Source organism: Phaethon aethereus (assembly GCF_964289735.1).
Source record: "Phaethon aethereus genome assembly, chromosome: 9".
In the NCBI taxonomy this organism is placed as follows: domain Eukaryota; kingdom Metazoa; phylum Chordata; class Aves; order Phaethontiformes; family Phaethontidae; genus Phaethon; species Phaethon aethereus.
Genome location: NC_138585.1, coordinates 28,502,685 through 28,522,688, shown reverse-complemented (window position 1 = coordinate 28,522,688; position 20,004 = coordinate 28,502,685). Strand labels below are relative to the sequence as shown.

The window sequence follows — 20,004 nt, the reverse complement described above, 5'->3', positions numbered from 1 at the left end:
GGATCGTCCTGCGTTTCCCCTCGTTTCTCCTTGTCTGCTCCTGCGCGGCGCTGTGCCCTGTGAGTTGCGGTGACGACAGGGCAAGGGCTTGGCCGGGCCAGAGCAGAAGGTGCTGCCATGCCATGCCATGCCATGCCATGCCATGCCATGCCATGCCATGCCATGCCATGCCATGCCATGCCATGCCATGCCATGCCATCCCATCCCATCCCATCCCATCCCATCCCATCCCATCCCATCGGCTGGGGGAGAGGCTGGGGTGAGTGCCGGAGTGCATCGCCTGCCTTGGTCCCCGTGTGGCAGCTGGCAGGGGTGCTGAGCCCCCCCAGCAAAGCCATGGGCACCCCCGGCAGACTTCAGAAACAGCGGGGTGAGTTCGCCACTGTGCTGTTTTCTTTCCTTCTGGGTTCACTGGGTCCACTTACTGTTTTCTTTTTTCTTGCTTGCTTTTTAAGCCTGTTGAGTTTCATGGCGATATGATGGCTCCTCTGTGTTTCTTCCCATACAGGTGCCATTAGCAGTGTGAGCCAAAGTGATAAATTAGGGGGTTTGAGAGTTTTATCTACAGGGTACACACATGAAGATGTCATTAAGTGATCACATTGGTGTGTTCTGTGGCTACACTGGATACAAAAAGATGCACAAAGATAATTAAAAAGTATAGAAATTGTAGCTGAATCAATTTGATTATTATAACCAAGCTCACATCATGCCAAAAAAGTGCGACAAAGCGTCTTATGGAATTCAGACAAGTTGGATTTCTCCTTTTGTAAAGGCCAGGCAGGTACGTGCAGGAGACACGGGTCACCGGCGCCGTCGGGGCGGGGAAGCAGCACGGTGCAGCCCGAGCGGGCCCTGGGGCTGCTGCTGTTGGGGCACCCTGGGGCTCCCCGGCAGCACTGCTCCTGCTAGGTCCTGTTGCTGTCTGTGAGGCTGAGCTGGGAGATGCTTGTTTTGTACCTATTTCAGTAGTGCAGGTTTTGGCAAAGAACTCCCAAAGTGACCAGGAAAAACTGAAAATGGCCTATTGTTTTTTTTTCTCCTCCTTTCTGCAATAATAGCCCTAAAATCACAGAAAGAAATGCATGTTAAAGATACAAATCAGTGAAGGGTTTTTGGAAATAATTCTGCTTAGCCGCTGGTGACTTGATTTAGCTGAATAAATCAAAATGATGCGTTGCCATAGTTGCAGCACAGCGTATACATTGCAGTTGGGCTTGTCACAGGTGGAGAGAAGTCGTCCCCCGGACCAGCGGCCGTGGTGAAGGGCGAAGCTGGAAGGAGCACGCTTGCAGGCAGCGTGGCCGGGCTGAGCTGGGGGCGTGAGGGGTGGTGGTGGCCACCCACCGCCCCCACCGTGCTCCCTGGCTCCCTCCTCCTCCTCAGCCCCGAGGAAGGCAGCTCTGTGCCAGGAGGGGCTCCGTTTCGGCTGCAGAGGCTGCTGCAGAGCGGGGCGCCTGCCCCGGAGGGTGAACCCCGGGCAGGCAGAGGGGATGTGGCAGGACAGCCCCGGGTTCAGGTCTTGGTGAAACAGCACCTTAAACCAAGGTGAAACAGCTCCGACCCAAAGTTAACTCTTTTCCAGGGCATGGCTGAGCTTTGATTGGTATTCCTGGAAACAGGACTTAACCAAATGTACTCGAAGTATCTGCTCAATGTTTACAACGCTTTAAAAGCAGAAATTATTTGCTTGCTTTCTACCACAGGACCTTTAACAAGTTTAAGTTTATAGTCAGAAATGACGTAGCTGCATTTACTTGCACCAGGTTTCTGAGGCACTGCCCAGCGCTGGGTGGGGATGGGGATGGGGTGGTCCCGGCATGCTGCCAGGGAAACTCCTGCTCTCTGGGGACTTTAACGCTAAAGCCTGGTGTTAAATGCAGGAAGGTAAAGACCAGTAAAAGCAAAATCACGCTGAGCCTTGCTGACATTCTGAATTGGCTGGTTTGGGGCTTTGCAGAGGAGATTGGTCGAAACACAAGCAAGGAAAAGCGTTGGTGCCGATGGCGCGGTGTATGTGCCGTTGCTGCGCTGGTGTCACCGCCGGCTGCGAGGTCCCTCTGCTCTGGTGATGTTGTCTCACTCCCTACTACAAATCCGCTCCGTGAGACCCATATTTAAGGGCTGTATAAATGCATATTTCAGCTACCTAATAAAACCCAGGGCATTCTCTGTTGCTGTTAAAAATATTTTCTGCTTTTCTTTGCTAACACTTGGCAGCTACTGCAGGCCAACAGAAAGCCTTAAGGAAAGACAAACTCAAGCTGAACTGAAGGCTCTGGAAAATTATCCCAATGGTTTTTATCCCTTTATTTTGTTGTTGCTATTAGTTAAAAGTGTGTTCTCCGTGAGAACTTCGTTAATGTTAGTGCTGACAGAAACCTGTGCCTGGCGGTTGGGGCAGCGCGGGGCCGTTGCTGCTGGGTGCTGCTTGGGATTTATTTCATCTTCCCTGCTGCAAGACGTGTGTGCCCCCAGAGCCCCCGGCACCTTCCACAGGGCTGATGGCAGCTGCGTGTGGGGGCTCTGCCCGAAAATCAACAGGCAGTGGGTCAGGCCCTGGTGTGTAAGCGTGTTGTGAAATGGCGAGGGAGAGACGAGGTCCAGATTTTTTATTGCTTCTTTTTCCATTCCTGCCTGCCTGAATTTGTGGCACTTCAGGACATGGTTTAGTGGACATGGTGGTGTTGGGTTAACAGTTGGACTTGATGATCTCAAAGGTCCTTTCCAACCTTAACGATTCTGTGATTCTGTGAATTCCAGCAGTGACACCATCCTAGCTCCCGCCGGGGCCCGTGACACCTCCTGGAGGGCTCGTACGGGGCAGCGACCCGAGAGTGAAACCTGTGGTCTGTAACACGTCGGTGTTTTGAAGAGGTTGATTTATGTAAATGCTAAGGAAGTCATTACCCTGATTATTATTATTATTATTGTTGTTGTTGTTGTTGTTATTACATGGTGAAATGTAATAACTGGGTACATAACGCAGGTGTAAAAACAAATTGACGTTTGTAGGCATGTTAATGAAGTAAACATGCTGCAGTTAATTAGGAAGGGGAGCAGCCATCTGAGTGGCACCTCGCAGTGGTTCCCTGTAGTTGTTTCTTTTTTTCTGCTTAAAGTGATTTGCTTAAGCAGTGTAAAATTCATGATTTACTAGTGTCAGTTATTTTGGCTGATGAGTTGCTGAGGTGAGGTGGGGGCAGTCGGACGTCGTTTGCCCAGCTGGCAGCAGCACCACGAGCTTGTTTCGGCACGCGTGCGGCAAGGACGTGGCTGCTGTCCTGGTGTCAGCTGGTGCCGCGGCCATGCACTGACTGCTCGGTCCCGCGCCCCTCAGCGTCGGTGTTTTACGAAGGGGATACTCAACTGTGACTGGCCAGTGCGTGTTTGTGTGAAATCCTTTGTTTAATAGGAAATTTGGCAGTTGTCAATATTTATTCTCATTCGCTGCTGTTTAATCAACCCCTTATACCGCGTTTCCTGCTGCCTCATCTCTGCGGGCAAGGACCGCTGCGGGTGTCATGGCTGCGGCGGGGCCTGCCGCGGGGCCTGCCTCCACGGGCACAGACCCACGACCTGCCTGAGGCTTCGTTAGCAAGCGTGGCTCCCAGCCGGTGGCTTTGGCGGTGAACCAGCAGCTGGTTACGGTGTCGGGCCGGCTCTGGGGAGAGGCCCCCGCGGTCCCACAGCAACGGGGCGTGGCCGGCCGTGCGCCCGGGCAGCGCCGGAGCCGGCGCGGAGCTGAGGTGCAGCGGCTTCTCTGCCGTGTGGTGGGCTGGGTCTGCAAACGGGCTGTACCTCGACGTGGTGCAGTCGGCGATCATGCTGTGACCTCAGCGATCGTGATCCTGCCTCTGGGCTGCTGCCCGGCTTCCGAGTCGTAAGCGTAGCCACCGATTCACCAGGACTGCGTTCTGTATGCTTAAAGTCAGTAAAATAAGTTCAGTAACTCTGTTTGTTCAATACAAAAAAAAAATTCCTCTGAACGCCTGCTTGGCAGGCGAGCTACTACACCAAAGCGAGGGCAAACAGTTTATTTTTAAAAAGCAAACCATTGCTTACATGTAGTTAAATGTTTTGCTGTAAAACCCATGGGCATCAGTATAAATAGTTTTACCATTTACAGGCAATACTCGGATTTTACGTAACAGCCATCTTCCTCCTTGCGTTTTAACGTGCCGAGCTCTCTGCTGTCAGAAGGGATTTATACTCCCAAAAAGAGGGAGGTGTTCACATGTTTGTTTTGGATCCAAAATATTTAATCTGTTACAGCTGCGCTGTTCAGCGTGGCTGCTGGTTTGCTAGCTCTGGCTCGCGCGGATGCGGGTGGGTCGGGTACCCGCAGCCCGGGGGGACCAGCAGCGCCGGCACGAGCCCCCCGGCCGAGAGGAAGCGTCAGTGGAGCGTCCTCAGCTGCGGCTGTTGCCATTCAGAATCGTGGCACGTTCGGGATACCCAAAAGTGATTGCTTTAATTATGTCAGTCATAAATAATTGTTAAATAGTGTCTGCTGGCCGCAAGAAGCTTTTTCTTCTGTTTTCAGGACGTAGCCTGTTAAATATGAGAGGGTCATAGGTCTGATTTTGAAAAACAGGACGTGGTCACTCTCGTGGCACAGAAACGCTTTGGCGAGTCCAGCGTATGTTGCAGGTGGTTAAAGGCTGTGGTAGCTGCTGAAGGCTGTCAGCAGAGATTACAACCTGCTTCTGCTAGATGCTTTTAGGTCTAAAAGCTGGGTTCTTTTCATCCTGTGGCATGGAGGTTGTCTCATTGATTTAATGACAGCAACGCTGCATGTAGGATCACATATTTAACCGTAATTTCATAAAACCACCTGAGGGAAAAAATGTTTGCTGAAAACCCAGAGCAACTCCACAGGGCTGGTATTTCTTTCGCCTCTGGTTTGTTTGTTTTTTGAATACGCAAGAGCAGAGTTTGGGCTGTGTTTCCCTGCGGCACTGGAGGGTTGTTTTTCCCTGTAAGGGAGGGGCCGCACAGACACCTCCATCCCAGCATGGGTCCGGCACCAGCTGCAGGCTGTGCACCCCGGGCAGAGGCGGCTCCTTGCACCCGTCCTGCCCGCCCACGGCCAGCCGTCACGGGCACCCCGCTTTTCTCTCCTGCATCTCAAACCTTGTTACTAGGCAACAATTTTTAATTGGAGAATTAATTTGGCTACAGACCATGTCCAAACAGCAATGTATGTTAAAAATTCCAGCTGAAATCACATGTAGGTTGTTATATCGATCCTGTACTTAGGCTGTGTTTATGGGTAAAAGCCTTTTTTTTTTTTTTTTTTTTTTTTTTGTTTGCTAGGTGGGTGGTTGGAGGCGGCCGCGGTCCCGGCGGGGCAGCGCTGCGGGGGTGCAGGTGAGCATCTCGGCTCTGAAGGAAGTGGCCGGCCCGCGCTCGGGGCGAGCAAGCCGCCCCAGCATCCACGGCCGTCGGTGTCCCCGCCGTGCCGTGCAGGGCTCCACGCTGCTCCTCACGCCGCGCCGGCAGGGCGTCGTGCCTCTCCCTGCGGCGATGGGGCCGGTGCTGGAGCCTCGGGGGAAGAGCCAGGGTTTATTCCAGGGACATCTCCGCACGCAGGGAGTAGCACGTTGGTGCTCTCGGTTCTCCTCTGCCCCTCGACTTCTGTGGTGGTATTTTAACGGCACAGTGTTGGTGGATTGATGAAAAATGAGCAGCTTTCCCGTTCGCTTTTGTGAGCAGTAGTACTTGTATAAACACGCCGAGTGGTGTAGCAAGTGCTCGGTAACTTGGGTTGTGCTACCGCAGTGATATAAAAATAGCATAAATAAACAGACCCAGCATGCTGGCGCAGCTTGGGTTTAAGACTTTCCCAGACCAGCTGCATTTATGAGACTTGTCTGCGCAGATGTATTTACTTCAGCTACGCGGAAGGTGGTCAGTGTTGCCGAACTCCGGCAGACTAGAGAAGAGCTCCATGTGGGTCAGGCAGCATGCCCTGCCTGCACAAGCGGTCAGCGCCGTACCGGGGACGTGCGGAGTCAGTGGCGCACACCGGCTGGCTGGGTCTGTTTGTTTTTTCTGGTTTTATACTGCTGCAGAAGGATAACCTTAAACGACGATGGAAGGACTGCTGTGCTCAGTGTGCACTTCCCCAGTGTTTACCAGATGACAGCAGTAACTGTGATCTTTACGTAGCCTCTGTCCCTTCAAAACTCTATTTCTACTTTGGCTGTGCCCAGCCTGCTGGTTGCTGATCCTCCCAAACCAACCCTTCCGCAAAGGATGCCCTCTCTCCAAAACCGCAGGCATCCCAGCACTAGCAGTCTGTCTAATCCCCGCTAACGCGTCCGGTGCTAGAGGGAATACTGGTGACAGTAAGATGTTACGTTACCGCAGGTTGCGTCCCTGTGGAAATAACCAAAGGCAGGGAAAGGCCTGCCTTGGGAGTTCCAGGGGTGCTGGAGGTGGATGTGGTGGGGGCCCCGGGGCTTCGTCTGGCAGAGGAGCGTTCATGTTGGGCATCGCACTGGGCGATGGCACCGCGGGTGCCAGGCCACAGCGGGATGGCCTGGGGCCTCCCTGCCTTCCTGCACCCCATGAGGATTCGGTGTGGAAAACCTCCCGTTGCCTGCTCACGGGGTTTCCGAGGACAGGGCGTCCCGGCTTTGGCTATGCCCCTGCGCAGGGGCTGCTCCGAGATCCTGCAGGTCCCCTGTGCAGGTGGAGTCCTGACCGGTTGCGCCCAGAGGAGTAATGACCTTGCGAGAGCAGTTTGCTAATTAGACCTTATTTATTGCATCACCAGGCTGTGCTTTCCAAGAAGGTTTTAGGCTGGAGCCAAGTCCATCAGGGTGATGAGTTTGCTGTTCTTCCTTTGCGTGACAGATTAGACGGTATTTCTAAGGAGAGGTATTTGAAAGTAATTATTTTGAATTTGAATTGGTTTAAAGTTTGTGTGAGTACTGAAAGCTGTGGCTGTTTGTAAGATCTTAGAACAGCTTTGAAGGCCTAGTGGCAACTACTCAAAGTCAGGAACCTGCTTTTCCAACCTTGGTGCAGATACTTGCACAAACCGTGTGCACTTTGGCCCGAGTGTGCATGAGACTGGAGGTTCACATGCACCTTACCGGAGCGGAGGTAGAAACCAGTAGAGGTGTGCTGGAGACACCAGGGTCACGGATGCAGGAGCTGGACCCGATGCCACCCTGAGATCTCTGCAGTTGCATGGTTGGACAAAGGCAACTTGGGTGCCGTTAATTGCAAATGTACCCGCTGTCAGCAGTGAGGTTGCTGCCATGACCTCTGCTGCTCAGCGAGTGAGGGGAAGGCTCACGTCTGGCCTTTGAAGGAGCGTTTGCAGTGTGCCGAGGACGTTGGCCGAAGTGGTGGGTGAGCGTCGGGGCTGCCGCAGCACTGCACTGCGTGCCTCGGGGCTGCCGGTGGGTCACGCTTCTCTGCTGGGCGGTGGCGCAGTTGCACAGCAGGCTCCGCAGCACACTAAGCTCAAATTATCTTCTTGTTAATTAGTTATTGACTTCTGCTGATATTTCCATTAAATATTCCCTCAAGGAAGAGGTGAAAATTGTTAGTGCCTATATTACCTAAGCCGTAACTGCAGTTGATAAAGGAGCTTGCAATCTCAGAAGTGAATCCCAAGAATACTTTTTATTATTAAACATGCAATCACGGTATTTTCTGAAATGAAATTATTTTCAGAGAGCAAAAATTACTGTTATATTGCTAACATTTGGTGTGGCATCTGAAAAACAGGATGAGTTTCGCTTCACAGAAAAACGGTGTTGAAGAAAACATGGTAGTGTTCACCTCACAGAAATGAGCTCATTTCATGCTCATAATATCTTGGTGTAACTTCAAAATCCAACCTGTCTGATGATCCAAGTCTTACAGAAATATTTACGCTGTATTTTCAGAATGCAGAATTTTTAGGGTGATTTTTCCCAGACAGTGTTGACTATGGTTTCTTTTTTGCCTGCGTTTTTCATGTTTTCTCTTCCACAATTCTGCAAATACCAAGATGACATGCCTCCCACTTTGTGGGGAATAAAAGCGAATTGCATAGCTGGGAGGTGCTGGTGGTGGTCTGTAGGGTACCATGTCCCTGCTCCCCTGAAGGTGTGGGAAGAAAACTCCCGACCTGACTCTTGATCACCAGACCTTGATTAACCCCACGCTGCACCTCGATGAGACATTACAGGAGACGCAACACTGATGGGGTCAAGCGCAAGCGTCCAGGCTGCAGCTGGGGTGTCCTGATCCCATGACCCGCATGGACTGTTCTGTACAACATTTTTGAGCAATGAAAGTGAGAAGTACAGAACAGGAAATAAATGTGTATATTAAAAACTAAGACAAAAATTGAGACCCAGCGTGAGTTTAAAAGATTTACTTCTGGAATGAGAGCTGCTGTCAGCTAAAAAGATTATACTTCTTCCTAATAATTTAAACAAAAACCTGCACATCTAGAATGTGTCTGCCCCAATAAGTAATGATTTTTCTGTAAGAGAATTTGAAAATTAAAGTAGGAAAACCACATTCCCTGTGGTTGGGAAGTAATAACAACACAGAAGGGCTACCCCTTTCACTCCGTCCCTTCCACGTCGCAGTGGTTTCCCAGATACAACGGCAAGTGCTGTTGTCTGGCACTCGGAGAAGGCAGGGTGCATGCCGAGAGACAGCGGTACTCATTTCCATGTGTCTAGGGAAATAAATAGAAAACTCAAAGAAAACAGGTATTTTCTGTCAACAAATGAATAAACAAAGTAAATATTTTCCTGTGAGCACATTTTTATTAATTCCTATTTCCAACTAAAAACTCCTCAGCAGAATAATCTGGCTAGCAGTTTTTACAAGAGCACAGCAATCTTCAGGAAAATACCTAGATTTCAGGGCTTGGTGTGTAGGTCAAAAAAAAATTGAGATTAGCAATAGCCACTTTTTTAAGGTATTCAGCTCTTTGCATGCTTTGGGGTTTACTTTTTGTTTCATAGGGAGCTGTGCAAGGGTGAAAAAGCCATGTTTGATGGCTTCCATGTAGCATCCCGGTGTCCCTGGCCATTCAGGATCGTTCACCCCTGTGCTGGCTCCTCATGCAGCGTGGCAGCTCCTGCTTTTCTGCAGTTGCCATCTTTGCAGCTCTCCCAGTTTGGCTTTTTTTACTTCCTGGCTGCTGCAGTTTTGGCCGGGATGCAAACCGAGCTTCCCCGGAGCAGCGCCGGGTGCCGATGCCATCTGGCAGCACTGGCACAGCCAGCGGTGTCTGCTGAGCGCTTGTGAAGCCAGTGGCAAGTCTGCAGCGCCCTCCGAGCCTGGGGCCTGGCTGTTAGCAGCAGGGAGTGAGTGGCAAACGAGGACCTCCGGGCATTTTTGGGTGGAGGTGCAGTGTGTCCCCGCAGCCGGGGCCAGCCGCCTGCACCGGGGCACAGGAGCTGTACCAGCTCAGCAGCACACACAGGCGTGAGAAGGGGTCTTGGAGACGCTGCTAGGAGGAGGAATGGCGCAGAAGGTAACGTGCAGGTAGACCAGCTTGCAAACAAATGTCTTGTCTTGGCATTGCCCTTGCGAGCCCTCGCCGCTTCCTGTTTGCGTGGCGTTCAGATTCAGCAGGTATTCAGCGGTGGACTGGGTCCAGCAGGCAGTGGGGGCGGATGGACAGACAGAGCCCCCAGGGCGATGCTGAGCCCACGGCCCCCCAGCCCCATCCCTCCTGCCTCCCCAGGGCTGAGGAGGCAGCCAGGTCCCCCCACGGCTCCCCCGCGGCTCAGCGCGTGCTTGCCATGTGCTCAGGTCAGGGACCTGCGAACGTCTGACGGGCGCAGGCCGTGCTGCAGAGCGAGGCGGGGGCAGGAGCGAGCCCTGGCTCCCCCAGCCCTGTCGGGGCAGCTGACATCGGCCCCAGGCCGAGCTCCGCCTCCCGGGCCCCGCACAGGTCCCTGGCGGGCAAGTGCCACCCGCTGCTCCCTGTCCCATCGCCTGCTTTGGCCAAGGCTAGACAGCTTAAAATACTGCAGACGTCATGCTGCCCTGATTTAATGGCAGTCAGGCTGGCTGTTAGTCCAGCCTGGGCTCTCTGCCTGAGCCCTGTTGATATGATAGCTGGAGAAAAACATCATGTGAGAGCGGCCGGCACGTCCTCCCGCTCCGGCATTCCTGCTGGGCGGACGCCAAGCTGCCTGGCTGACAGGCCGGGCTCGCCCTCTTCTTCCCTGCTCTGCGGGGCGTATTTGTGAGCAGGGCATTCACAAAGACTCCTCATGGCGAGCGGGGCCACGTTCTTGCGGTGACGCCGCTGTTGGGAGCGTGCGAGCTGATGGGTACTAGTGACGGAAGGATAGCTTAGCAGTGACGCTTGTGGGGAGGGCTCAGGCACTGGCGCTGCCCTGCCTGGCTGGCAGGCCACGCAGGCCACCCGGGCCCGGCCTCCCGCAGGAGGCTGGTGGCGCAGCCACAGCGTGGCCACAAAGCGTGGCTCGCTCGGGCCCGTGTACCCCGGGGACCGCAGCGGGTCCATGCCCAGGCCCGGCTCCAGCAGCACTGCCTGGGCCCAGCCCGGCCTCTTCTCCTCTGCGCTGCGGGCGGGGAGCCGCTGCTCCGGCTGTCAGCGGCAGCGTGAGCCAGGGCCGGGTTTCCTCCTGCTGGAGTCCTGAGCGCAGAAGTAAACGCAGGATCGTGGCAACAGGTTTTTGCCCAAATACCACATTGTTGTGTGAGTGATTCCCCACTGCCGCTGTCACGCTATGCACCTCGAGTTTCCCTGCGGGCTCTGCCTGTGAGGGAGGCCCTGTCCCGCTTGTCTGGAGGGAGCAGAGATGCGCCGGCGGCCTCTGCTGCAGAGTGTGCCTGAGGAGCCTCAGGAGCATTTTTAATAACTTTTAGTCCAGCACAGTTCTGGTAAAACCCTACCAGTGTGCTGGTACAGCATTTCAGGAGGCTGCCAGCATCCTCAACTTCCGCTTCTCTGAATTTGCTCACTGATAGTAGTCATTTTTTTATGATTGAAAAAAACAGCAAAGTGTTCAGAAAAGGTTCAGAGAGATGAAAATCTGCCTTCAACTCTGTTGACTGAAGTTACCAGAATCTAGTGAAAAGGTAATTAAGAAACTACTTGCAGTATGGAGATGAATGCACTCCATGTTCTTGGTCAAGATTTTTGACAGTGGTTTTCAGCCTGCTCTTCCCAAGTCCTGCGCACTCTGTGGACTGTTTCTGAAGGTCCATGGAACATATACATAAGACAAGAAAGACATTTCCAAAACAGAGAAGTCTGCATTCCTTTTGGAAAATTTGCTAGGATCTGAAAATTCAAAAAGATTGAAAGTTAGATGCCACACTGGACTCCAAAGCGACATACAAACAAGACAGACACAAACTTTTTGATAGCAGCTAATGATAACTAAGCATAAGCACAGTTTACCTGGGGATGTGATATGTTCTTGTAGTCTTTAACTCAGAGTAAATTGTCTTCCTTAAAGACCAGCTGCTAAGCGAATAGAAATGATGGCCTTGATGGGGAAACAGCGGAGGGGGCTCCTTGTTTGCCAGGAGCCAGCGGACATTGCATTAGATCACTGGAATGGTTTCTTCTGACCTTAAAGCATTTGAGTCTATGAAGCACCTTGAGCAGTCGTCATGTACAACACGTACTGCCAGACTTCAGATCCGGTCTGGAAATGTGTGGAGCAGCCTAAACCCCACCACTGAAATAGGGACATGGAGTTTAATCTGCATTTCAGAATCAGGTTTGTTAATTGCTCCTCTCTGGTTCCAGCAACACATATTGCATGTTACTCATTTAGGAGTAATTAAGTCTGATTTTTACACTCTGCTAATGTAAGATACCATCTTCCAGTCAGCCAGTAAATGTGTCATTTTGCCCTGTGTTACTTAGTGGTAGCAACAATTAACATGGGCTTTGGTATCAAGAGAAAATTTGGTATAAAGTAAGTTGTTCCAAAGTGCCTGCCTTTTACCTGCCATTTCGTATAATTGTGAAACGCTTTGGGGGGAGGTGCTGAAATGAGGTTGGTTGATTTCTGCAAAATGGCTTAAATGCTGAACTGCGTTGTTGGTAAGGTGTTGAAGAAGAGAACCGAGGGTCATTTGGTCCGAAAGTGTTCCTCCAGGCTGAAAGCGTGCTTTCCCCCGAGCGTATGGATAAGCCCGCTCGTCGTTTTGGCTGGTCCACTCCAGGCTGCACTGGCCCCTGTGTAGGTCTGGCCGATGCTCCAGGCTGTCGGCTGCTGGCTTTGGTCCCCACGGACACGGACGGGCACAGCCCCGCTGGCGGCTGCCCACTGCTCTCACCGTGCGGGGCTGGAGGTGTCCTGGGGAGCTGCCACGGGTGGAACAGCGACCAGCAGGTGTGTATATGCGCACACGTGTATGTTTATATATGCACAGGTATAAAATTCACACTTCATAAACACAGATTCCTGTTGCCACCATCAGTTTGTTTTTTGTACTTATGAATCATTCGTGTTTGTTACTGAAGTATCCTAATCCTTATTTGCAGTAGGAAGCTCCATTCCCCTGTAAAAATATTTTCTCAGGCTGCACATGTTTTTTTTCCCCCATCTTAGTATAGATGTAGTGCTTTGAGCTTTTATGCATTATCTGGCCCCTGTCTTGACTGCTTTCCAACATTTGGAGCTGTGTTACTAGGGAGAGTTTCTTGGAGGTGGCTTCAGTGGTCCTTTCCGCGCGTCAGCTCTGCCGAGGACAGCCCATAGCACCCCTCGGTCCAAGGAGCAAACGCCCGCGGGAGCCCGGTCAGAGGGCTGTCGAAGGGGACGGGGAAGGCCCCGTGCCAAAGGGCTCGGGGGAGCCCTCTGACTCTTGCCACAAAGGAGAAGACAGACGTCTGCGGCCCCGGGCCAGCAAGGCGGCAGCGAGCACGGCACGGCCGAGCGGCGGGGCAGCCTGCGCCAGGGTTTCCGTTCGTCTGCACCTTCCCACTGTGACTGGCAGCAGTCGCTCAGCTCTTCTGTGTTGTTGCTGGAGGTGGACGGCATTGTGCAATGGCAAATGCATTTTGTTCGAGGAAATGTGCTCAGGGATTATGAATGGCTGCTTGCAAAGATGAACTTTCTTTGCTGTTTGTTATGGTAGTGGTCTGCAAATTCGTGGGACTTTCTGTAGTGTTGGTGCGTAGCCTAAAGATACTCACAAAACCTGACGTATTTTTTGTTGTGTCAGGTATATCTCCGGTGCAAGGATCGCTCAGATGTCGGTTGAATAACTATGAAAATAAGTTTTAAGAACTTTGGACTGCCAGCAGGGGAGACAAATTGGGGGGGGCGGGGGGCAGCAGCAAACCATTTATCTCAGCCTTAAGGGGAGACAAAAATCATGGTACAAATTAGATTTCCGGCAGATCTTATGAGAAGAATGCATTTTAACTTTCTGATCAAATTGCAGTATAAGGTCAAACTATATTGAATTAATTTGTTTCCTGATAAAAATAGTTTCTTACTTAAATTAAGGCCATCTTTTGCCTTGTCATTGTTGCTGTTTGGATTTATTTCAAAGATGAATGAGTAAAGGAAAAAAGTGTGATTTAAGGAATCTGTTTTTTTCCACAAAAGGATTCAATTCTCCTTTTTAGGGTTTTTTGTGGGTTTGGTTTTTTTTTTTATTGTTACCATCCCTTTACTGAAAGTGTGAGCTCCAGTGTTACGAAGGCAGAGCAAGCAGCTGGTACTAGAATTGTCAGTCTGCTCTGGTCAGTATGAGATAACCTAGCAAAGTAGCCGGGGACCTTCCTCTGAGGCCTGTAGCATGTGTTGTGTTTGTTTTAGTCGATGACATAAAGAACAAAGATACGCCTATGGCTTCTAAGCCACTTGTGTCAATTCTCTTCTTCAGGGTCGATGTTCAAGGGAAAACTGCAAATATCTTCACCCACCACCACACTTAAAAACGCAGCTGGAGATAAATGGACGCAATAACCTGATTCAGCAGAAGAACATGGCCATGCTGGCCCAGCAGATGCAGCTTGCCAATGCCATGATGCCTGGTGCCCCGCTGCAGCCTGTGGTATGTACACTTTTTGGCTTCAGTCAATGAGTACAGTGAGTTGTAGCTGAAGTAAGTTAGCGGGTGTGCTTTACGTGCTGTAAAATCCCACAAATGTCGGTAACTGATGGAGGAATCAAATACAGTGAAATGCTAGCCAGTATATCTTTGTACTGCTTAATTCTCTCCTACCTGCAGTAATACTGTTAATTTAATTAAATTTATTAGTCTTTTGTTAATGTAAATCACTTTTTGCTACATATTTCTTGAAATTAAGAAATTGAGTGATCTGTGTGGGATTTTCGTAAATGGGCATTTCCTTTGAAATTTCATGTGCTCTAGGAGATCCCTGGGTTTGAGAAGATTCCCGTGGAATGTTTTCCATTCATTCAAGGGAACCTTTTCAGGGAATTACTTGCTGGAATTGGACTTTGCTTTTTACAGCACGTTGTCAGGCAGAGCTGAAAGGTTGCCCCGCGTGATGTGTGGTGCATGTCAGTCTGACCTGCAGGATCAACAGCTCAGGCTTGGCAGGAAGGAGGAACAGTACAGATAATCACACTTCCTACAGAAAGCCAAGAGGTGGGGGAAGGAGAATCTATCAGAAATCTCTCATCTGGTCACAGTAAAATGGGATCATACATTACATCACACCTGTTTCTCTTATACCTTAGTAAGTAAGCACAGTGCAGTGTTCCACAAAGTTGAACGCCATGGCTGAGTTTCTTGCTCTGCAGTAATCCCCCGTTTCAGCAAATGTAAAAATGATTGACATCAACCCACCATGCACATACGTGCTTGGGAGCTGGACACCCTGTGCCAGATCCCTTTCTAATGCAATCCAGAGAGGTCATTGGCGCTAACCTATGGATAAATTTGGCCCAGAACCTTTTTGATATACATCTCTAGATCAGGCATTAGAGATATTTATTAATGTATGAGCAGGGCTGGTATATTCTACATAAAAAGGCAAGCAGTGCTGCCCTGGCTGAAGCGGTCTCTTTTGATGGGTAAAACAGCAACATAGGAAAAAAAAGTTGAAAAACATATCTAAAATAAATATATCTGCATTAGCACTTCTCTGACAGTTCTTTTATTCCTTTCTTGCTGGCAAAGGTAGAATTTGGGGAGTTGAATTTACCTTTAGATACCTTCCATTAGGAAACCTGTATTCACTCTGTTAGATGAGTTCTTCAACTTTTATTTCAAAAGACATAGTGAAAATTGATACTCCTTAAAATACAACTAAATCCTTAGGAAAAATCAGCTCAGCAGAAAGGAGGCTCATACTTGTGCCAAATAGTTATCTGGCCCCATGTTTTGTGGGTCTATAGAATACTCTTAAACGTTTTGTAGCTTATTTGATTCAATTAATATAACTTACTCTCTCACAGAGCTTTATGCCTCGGCTGTTTCAAGACAGAGTATATGTCAGGGAGAAAAGCAGAAAATGTTGTGCTAAGATCGTCACAGTAAATTGACTTCAGTACCAGTTAGCACAGCGTGAAAAGATACGGTATTTTATTTTCTCTCTTTTGATTGGCTTTTCTTTAAATAAAATCGGCTGTATCACCCAGGCAAGGAGATGAGCTGAGTCAGCGTCACCATGCAGGCACCGAATGCTGTGGCACTGCAGTGCTTCAGGGGATGCCCTAACACTGCGCCGTGCAGCCTGCTCCTTATTCCCTTCATGCATGAGAAACGGGGCTGCCTGTGGGCTGGTGTCCACTGCTCATGGCCTTCAGACCAGATGTAAAATTGAGTGTCTGTACAGCTAGAAAGCTCAGAAGGCGGCTGTACTTTAGGAGCTTTAATTCCAGAGCAACCTCAAAATGATTTTTCAATTTCAACGGCTCAAAAACAGGCGTGTGCACATGCCACAATTCTAGTTTTATTTCCTGATTTGAGTACAGTGATACAGCATTGGTGCCAGGAAATTCATATTCAGGACTATGAGAAAGCTCAAGTCAAAATGCAGCTGACAATAAGAACAATTGCTTAAAATATTCTTCTCTGTTAACCTTTTTGTTTGTTTCATGAAGGGTAACCAAATACGGCGCGCTCAGTTTTATACAAAGCAGTGTGTAGGCACACACCGACATTTGGGTAAACATGAAAAAAAAAGTTAATGCAGTCCTTTGGATTAACGTTCCTTTTCAATATGAAGAGAGGCTAGTGTGAGGATAACATTTAAATCAAATTTAAATTCTCCTTTATGCTACACTCACACTGTCCCTAACGAACAAAGTTTGAGTCAGTGTATTTTGAAGTGTGGCACAAATCTTCTACCCATGCCTGGGTAATTTCTGTGTACAGTCACTTTGAGTTCAGACATTACAGACTGTGTATTTTCAGAATTCGGTCTCATTCAATACAAGGACTCATAGCAAGGCCCATTGGCTGTCCCAACAATAGTGTTTCCAAATACATGTCATCCTACTAATTTGGCCTTAAAATCACTTTATTTTTTAGCACAGTTTAAATGGATGATATTTCATGGTGTTCTAGGAAGTGATTTCTGTCATCCTGTCTAACGATGCTTCAGTCAGTTTGTTTTACAAAAATCAATACCATATGCTTTAATAAAAGTAAGTGAACTAACTTAATGAGAGACTCTAATTTGGTAAGCAAAGCAGTGGGATCCTTTCACTCATATTTCTGTTTGATAAATGTTTTAATTATCTTAGATGCAAGTATTGTCTGTGGATTTTTCTCATCTTTCGTTTTTAGTTCATTCTTTTATCTGTCTTTAGCTGGCACTTGAGGGAGTGGATTTCAGATGATCAGAGGGGATTGCGTGTCCTGCTGACTGCAAACACTGAGGTCCTGAAGAAGACCTCTGCCTGCTCCCATCAGTTCTGCCCCCCTTGCTTGTAAACCACTTTAAGGGGAATTGGGCTCAGCTAGAACATGCCTTTGGTACTAGCGCATCAGTTGGTACTAGCGCATCGGTTTGGTACTAGCGCATCGGTTTGGTACTAGCGCATCAGTTGGTACTAGCGCATCGGTTTGGTACTAGCGCATCAGTTGGTACTAGCGCATCGGTTTGGTACTAGCGCATCGGTTTGGTACTAGCGCATCAGTTGGTACTAGCGCATCAGTTGGTACTAGCGCATCGGTTGGTACTAGCTCATTGGTTGGTACTAGCACGTCAGTTTGGTACTAGCGCATCAGTACTAGCACCTTGGTTGGTACTAGCTCATCAGTTGGTACTAGCATGTCAGTTTGGTACTAGCGCATCGGTACTAGATGGTCAGGTACTAGCCCATCAGTCGGTACTAGACCGTCAGCTGGTACTAGCGCATCAGTTGGTACTAGCGCATCGGGGGTAATGCTGCATTGCTTCACAATAGCAATGTCAGATCCTGGATTTGCCTTTTCCTGTGCAGAAGAGTGTGAAAAATGCTAAATAGAAGCAGGAAGATGCAGATGTGAGACCAGAAGAGCGGAGGTGGACCGTGACGGTGGCTGGAAACTCCGGGGTCGTTCCTCGTCTCCAGGGGCAGGTGGGGTGCCGGCAGCACGGGGAGCTCCCAGGCTGCGCGATCTGCACAGGCCCAAGCCGCGGGGCTGTTGGTCAGGCACGTGCTTCTGCAGCGCGCTGGTGCTCCACAGGCAATCCGCTGCACGCTGCGGGTGTGAAGCTGCAGCAGCACAAGGTCCCAGGCCTTCCTGGCGGGTGTGTTTGTAACCCACAAGTATCTGTAGGGTGCCAGTGTTTCTCTCGTGTATGTGGTACACTCTTGTGCTTTCCTTGGCGTGGCAGGCGCTCGGTAGATGACTGTTAAAGATGCAATAAGAGTCCAGCTCTTTCCGTGTGGGCAGCCGGTCCTTCAGGGCAGTGAGCTGGAGCGCTGGCAGAAAGCCTGTCTGTCTGGGAAGGAGCCGTGGCTCCGCTGTGCTGCAGAGGCTGATTTCCAAAGGTGCCCCCGTGTCTCCTTCCCAATCGATAGACCCCGTTAGTGAGCAGTGCCTCTGAAAGGCAGACCCATGGAGATCAGACCTGCTGGTGAGGTTCACGTTGGTTCTGCACAGGCATTTTTAGAGCAGAATCATTCAGTAGGGGAGACAACGTGGGTTATGTGGCATCTGGCAGCACAGAGCTGCATCCAAGGCTGTGTCCTCCTTCACCTTTGTTCTCTCTGCTGATCTACAAGAGCTGCTCTTTTCCTTTTTTAGCTGTTTTGCATGATACACAGCATAGTAGGGCCCAAACTGCAAGGCCAGTAGGAAGTTGTACAGTTTGGTCATGCTGATAGAGAATTACCTCTGCTTCTGGAGACGGGGAAGTGAAAGCTCCTGGAAAACAACCGAGCAGTAAACAGAAGAGATGAGCCCAGCGGAGCAGCCTGACCTGGAGCTCCCCCCTGCCTCTCCTCTCCTGCATGGCATTGAGGTCCCAGTTCAGACCAGTTTGCAGTTACAGGCCGGGGAGCCCAGGCTGACCCTCGGCTGATGCTCGTGGACGGCAGGGCCGTGCTTGGGGTGACCCTCGCGACAGAGTCCCGCAGCCGCCCAAGCCTTGGGTCAGTGCTGGGGCGGCGGGGGACGGTCCCTGGGAGATCCAGCCTGTGCTGCCCGTCCTCCGAGGCCACTGTATTGCCAGAAATCTCTTCTGGGTGCAGGAGTGTTGGGTGGCTCTGTGCCCTGGCAGACTCCTGCTGCTGAGAAGCGGTTGTGTGCTGCCCAGGTTTCACCACTTCATGGTCTCTTTCTGCCAGCGGCATGGCTCCGTGTCTGGGCTAGTACGACTGTAGGGAGGTTTTCAGCTCCTAATTTGCACATGTACAGCACATCGCAAAATACCTGTGAGCTTCAGAATAGTATAAAATGGCACTGATAAAATACGCTATTATTTTGCAGTGGTCTAAAGGCTGCAGGTTATTTATATTAGTATAAAATGATCTCAGTAGAAAATAAATGGGGTAATCTTTTATTTACTGTATAGTGAGTATATTGGGCTGAAATCAAAAATTGATACATCTTTAAGTTACACACCAACAGACTGGTTTGTAGTTTTATTTTTAATGTTCATTTATTACATTGCTGATAACACAGTAGTGAAAAGTGCAGTTAATTAATAGTGTCTTTAAGAGTAACATTTTATTTCCTGCAAAATTTGCCTGTTTGTTTTTCCTTCACATGAAGAACCAGAGATGTTAAAGAAATTATTCCCATTTGCACAACTTTCAGGTTTTTTTCTTCAGTAACCTCTGCATGTGTTTTTGTCCAGTATTTCAGATGGACTTGTTCCTTGCTTCCAAACGGTTCAGTCATTTCCTCAGGAATACATAAGCATGTGGTGTTATATGCTGTCTGGCTTAAATAGATATGAAACAGAGAAAAGGAATTGCGTTAACTCTGTAGTTGTTTTTCCCTCTAAAAATGAGTTTGGAAGAAAAACCTAAATGCCTTGAGTAACTACTGTGTTTAGATATTAAAGATAAACACTCCAGACTAAATTTTATTTGGCAATTACACTGCTAGTGCAGTGCCTTTGCATTCAGAGGCAAAGGGGCAGAAGAGTTATTTACTCTTTGCTGTGGTGTAACAGCTCTGCATTTGATCTTAGAGCATTATTTGGTCTTCTACATCCAATTATCTTCACAACGTGTGATAGCATACAAGGGCATCTGACTTCTTTTTTGTAACCAAGCAAAAAAAACAGTATTTGCATGCTCGCTCTTTCTTTCTCTGGCTTAATGTTTTAGTCTACATAAAGCATATCCTTGATGCAGTGCATTTCTTTCTGAATACCTGCGTGGACAGCCTGTTTAATTTTGCAAAAATAAATTATTATGGTCATCTAGTCTTGTTCCTGTATTAAACCCTGTAATTTCTGAACCAGTGCTGGCTGTCATCAGGGTCAGAAAATTATTTATCTTGTCTGAAGTTGAGCGTGGTTTGATGGTGTGTCGGGGCTCTCGTGCAGACGCCTTTCTCCCCGAGATCGGATGTTTGTACGTGTTTTGGACGCCTCCCTCTGAGAGCCTC

The 20,004-nt window shown here is 49.4% G+C and overlaps 1 protein-coding gene across 17 annotated transcripts in view; it reads left to right on the top strand.

Moving 5' to 3' along the window:
- Positions 1-20,004, top strand: part of MBNL1 (muscleblind like splicing regulator 1) — a gene marked incomplete at both ends in the record, with an annotated part of 74,675 nt that overhangs the window by 34,393 nt on the left and 20,278 nt on the right. For all 17 annotated transcript variants that reach the window (XM_082003935.1, XM_082003932.1, XM_082003931.1 and 14 more), the window contains one exon: positions 13,861-14,031. In XM_082003935.1, the coding sequence (XP_081860061.1) occupies positions 13,861-14,031 (171 nt within the window). The remainder of the gene's footprint in view (positions 1-13,860; positions 14,032-20,004) is intronic.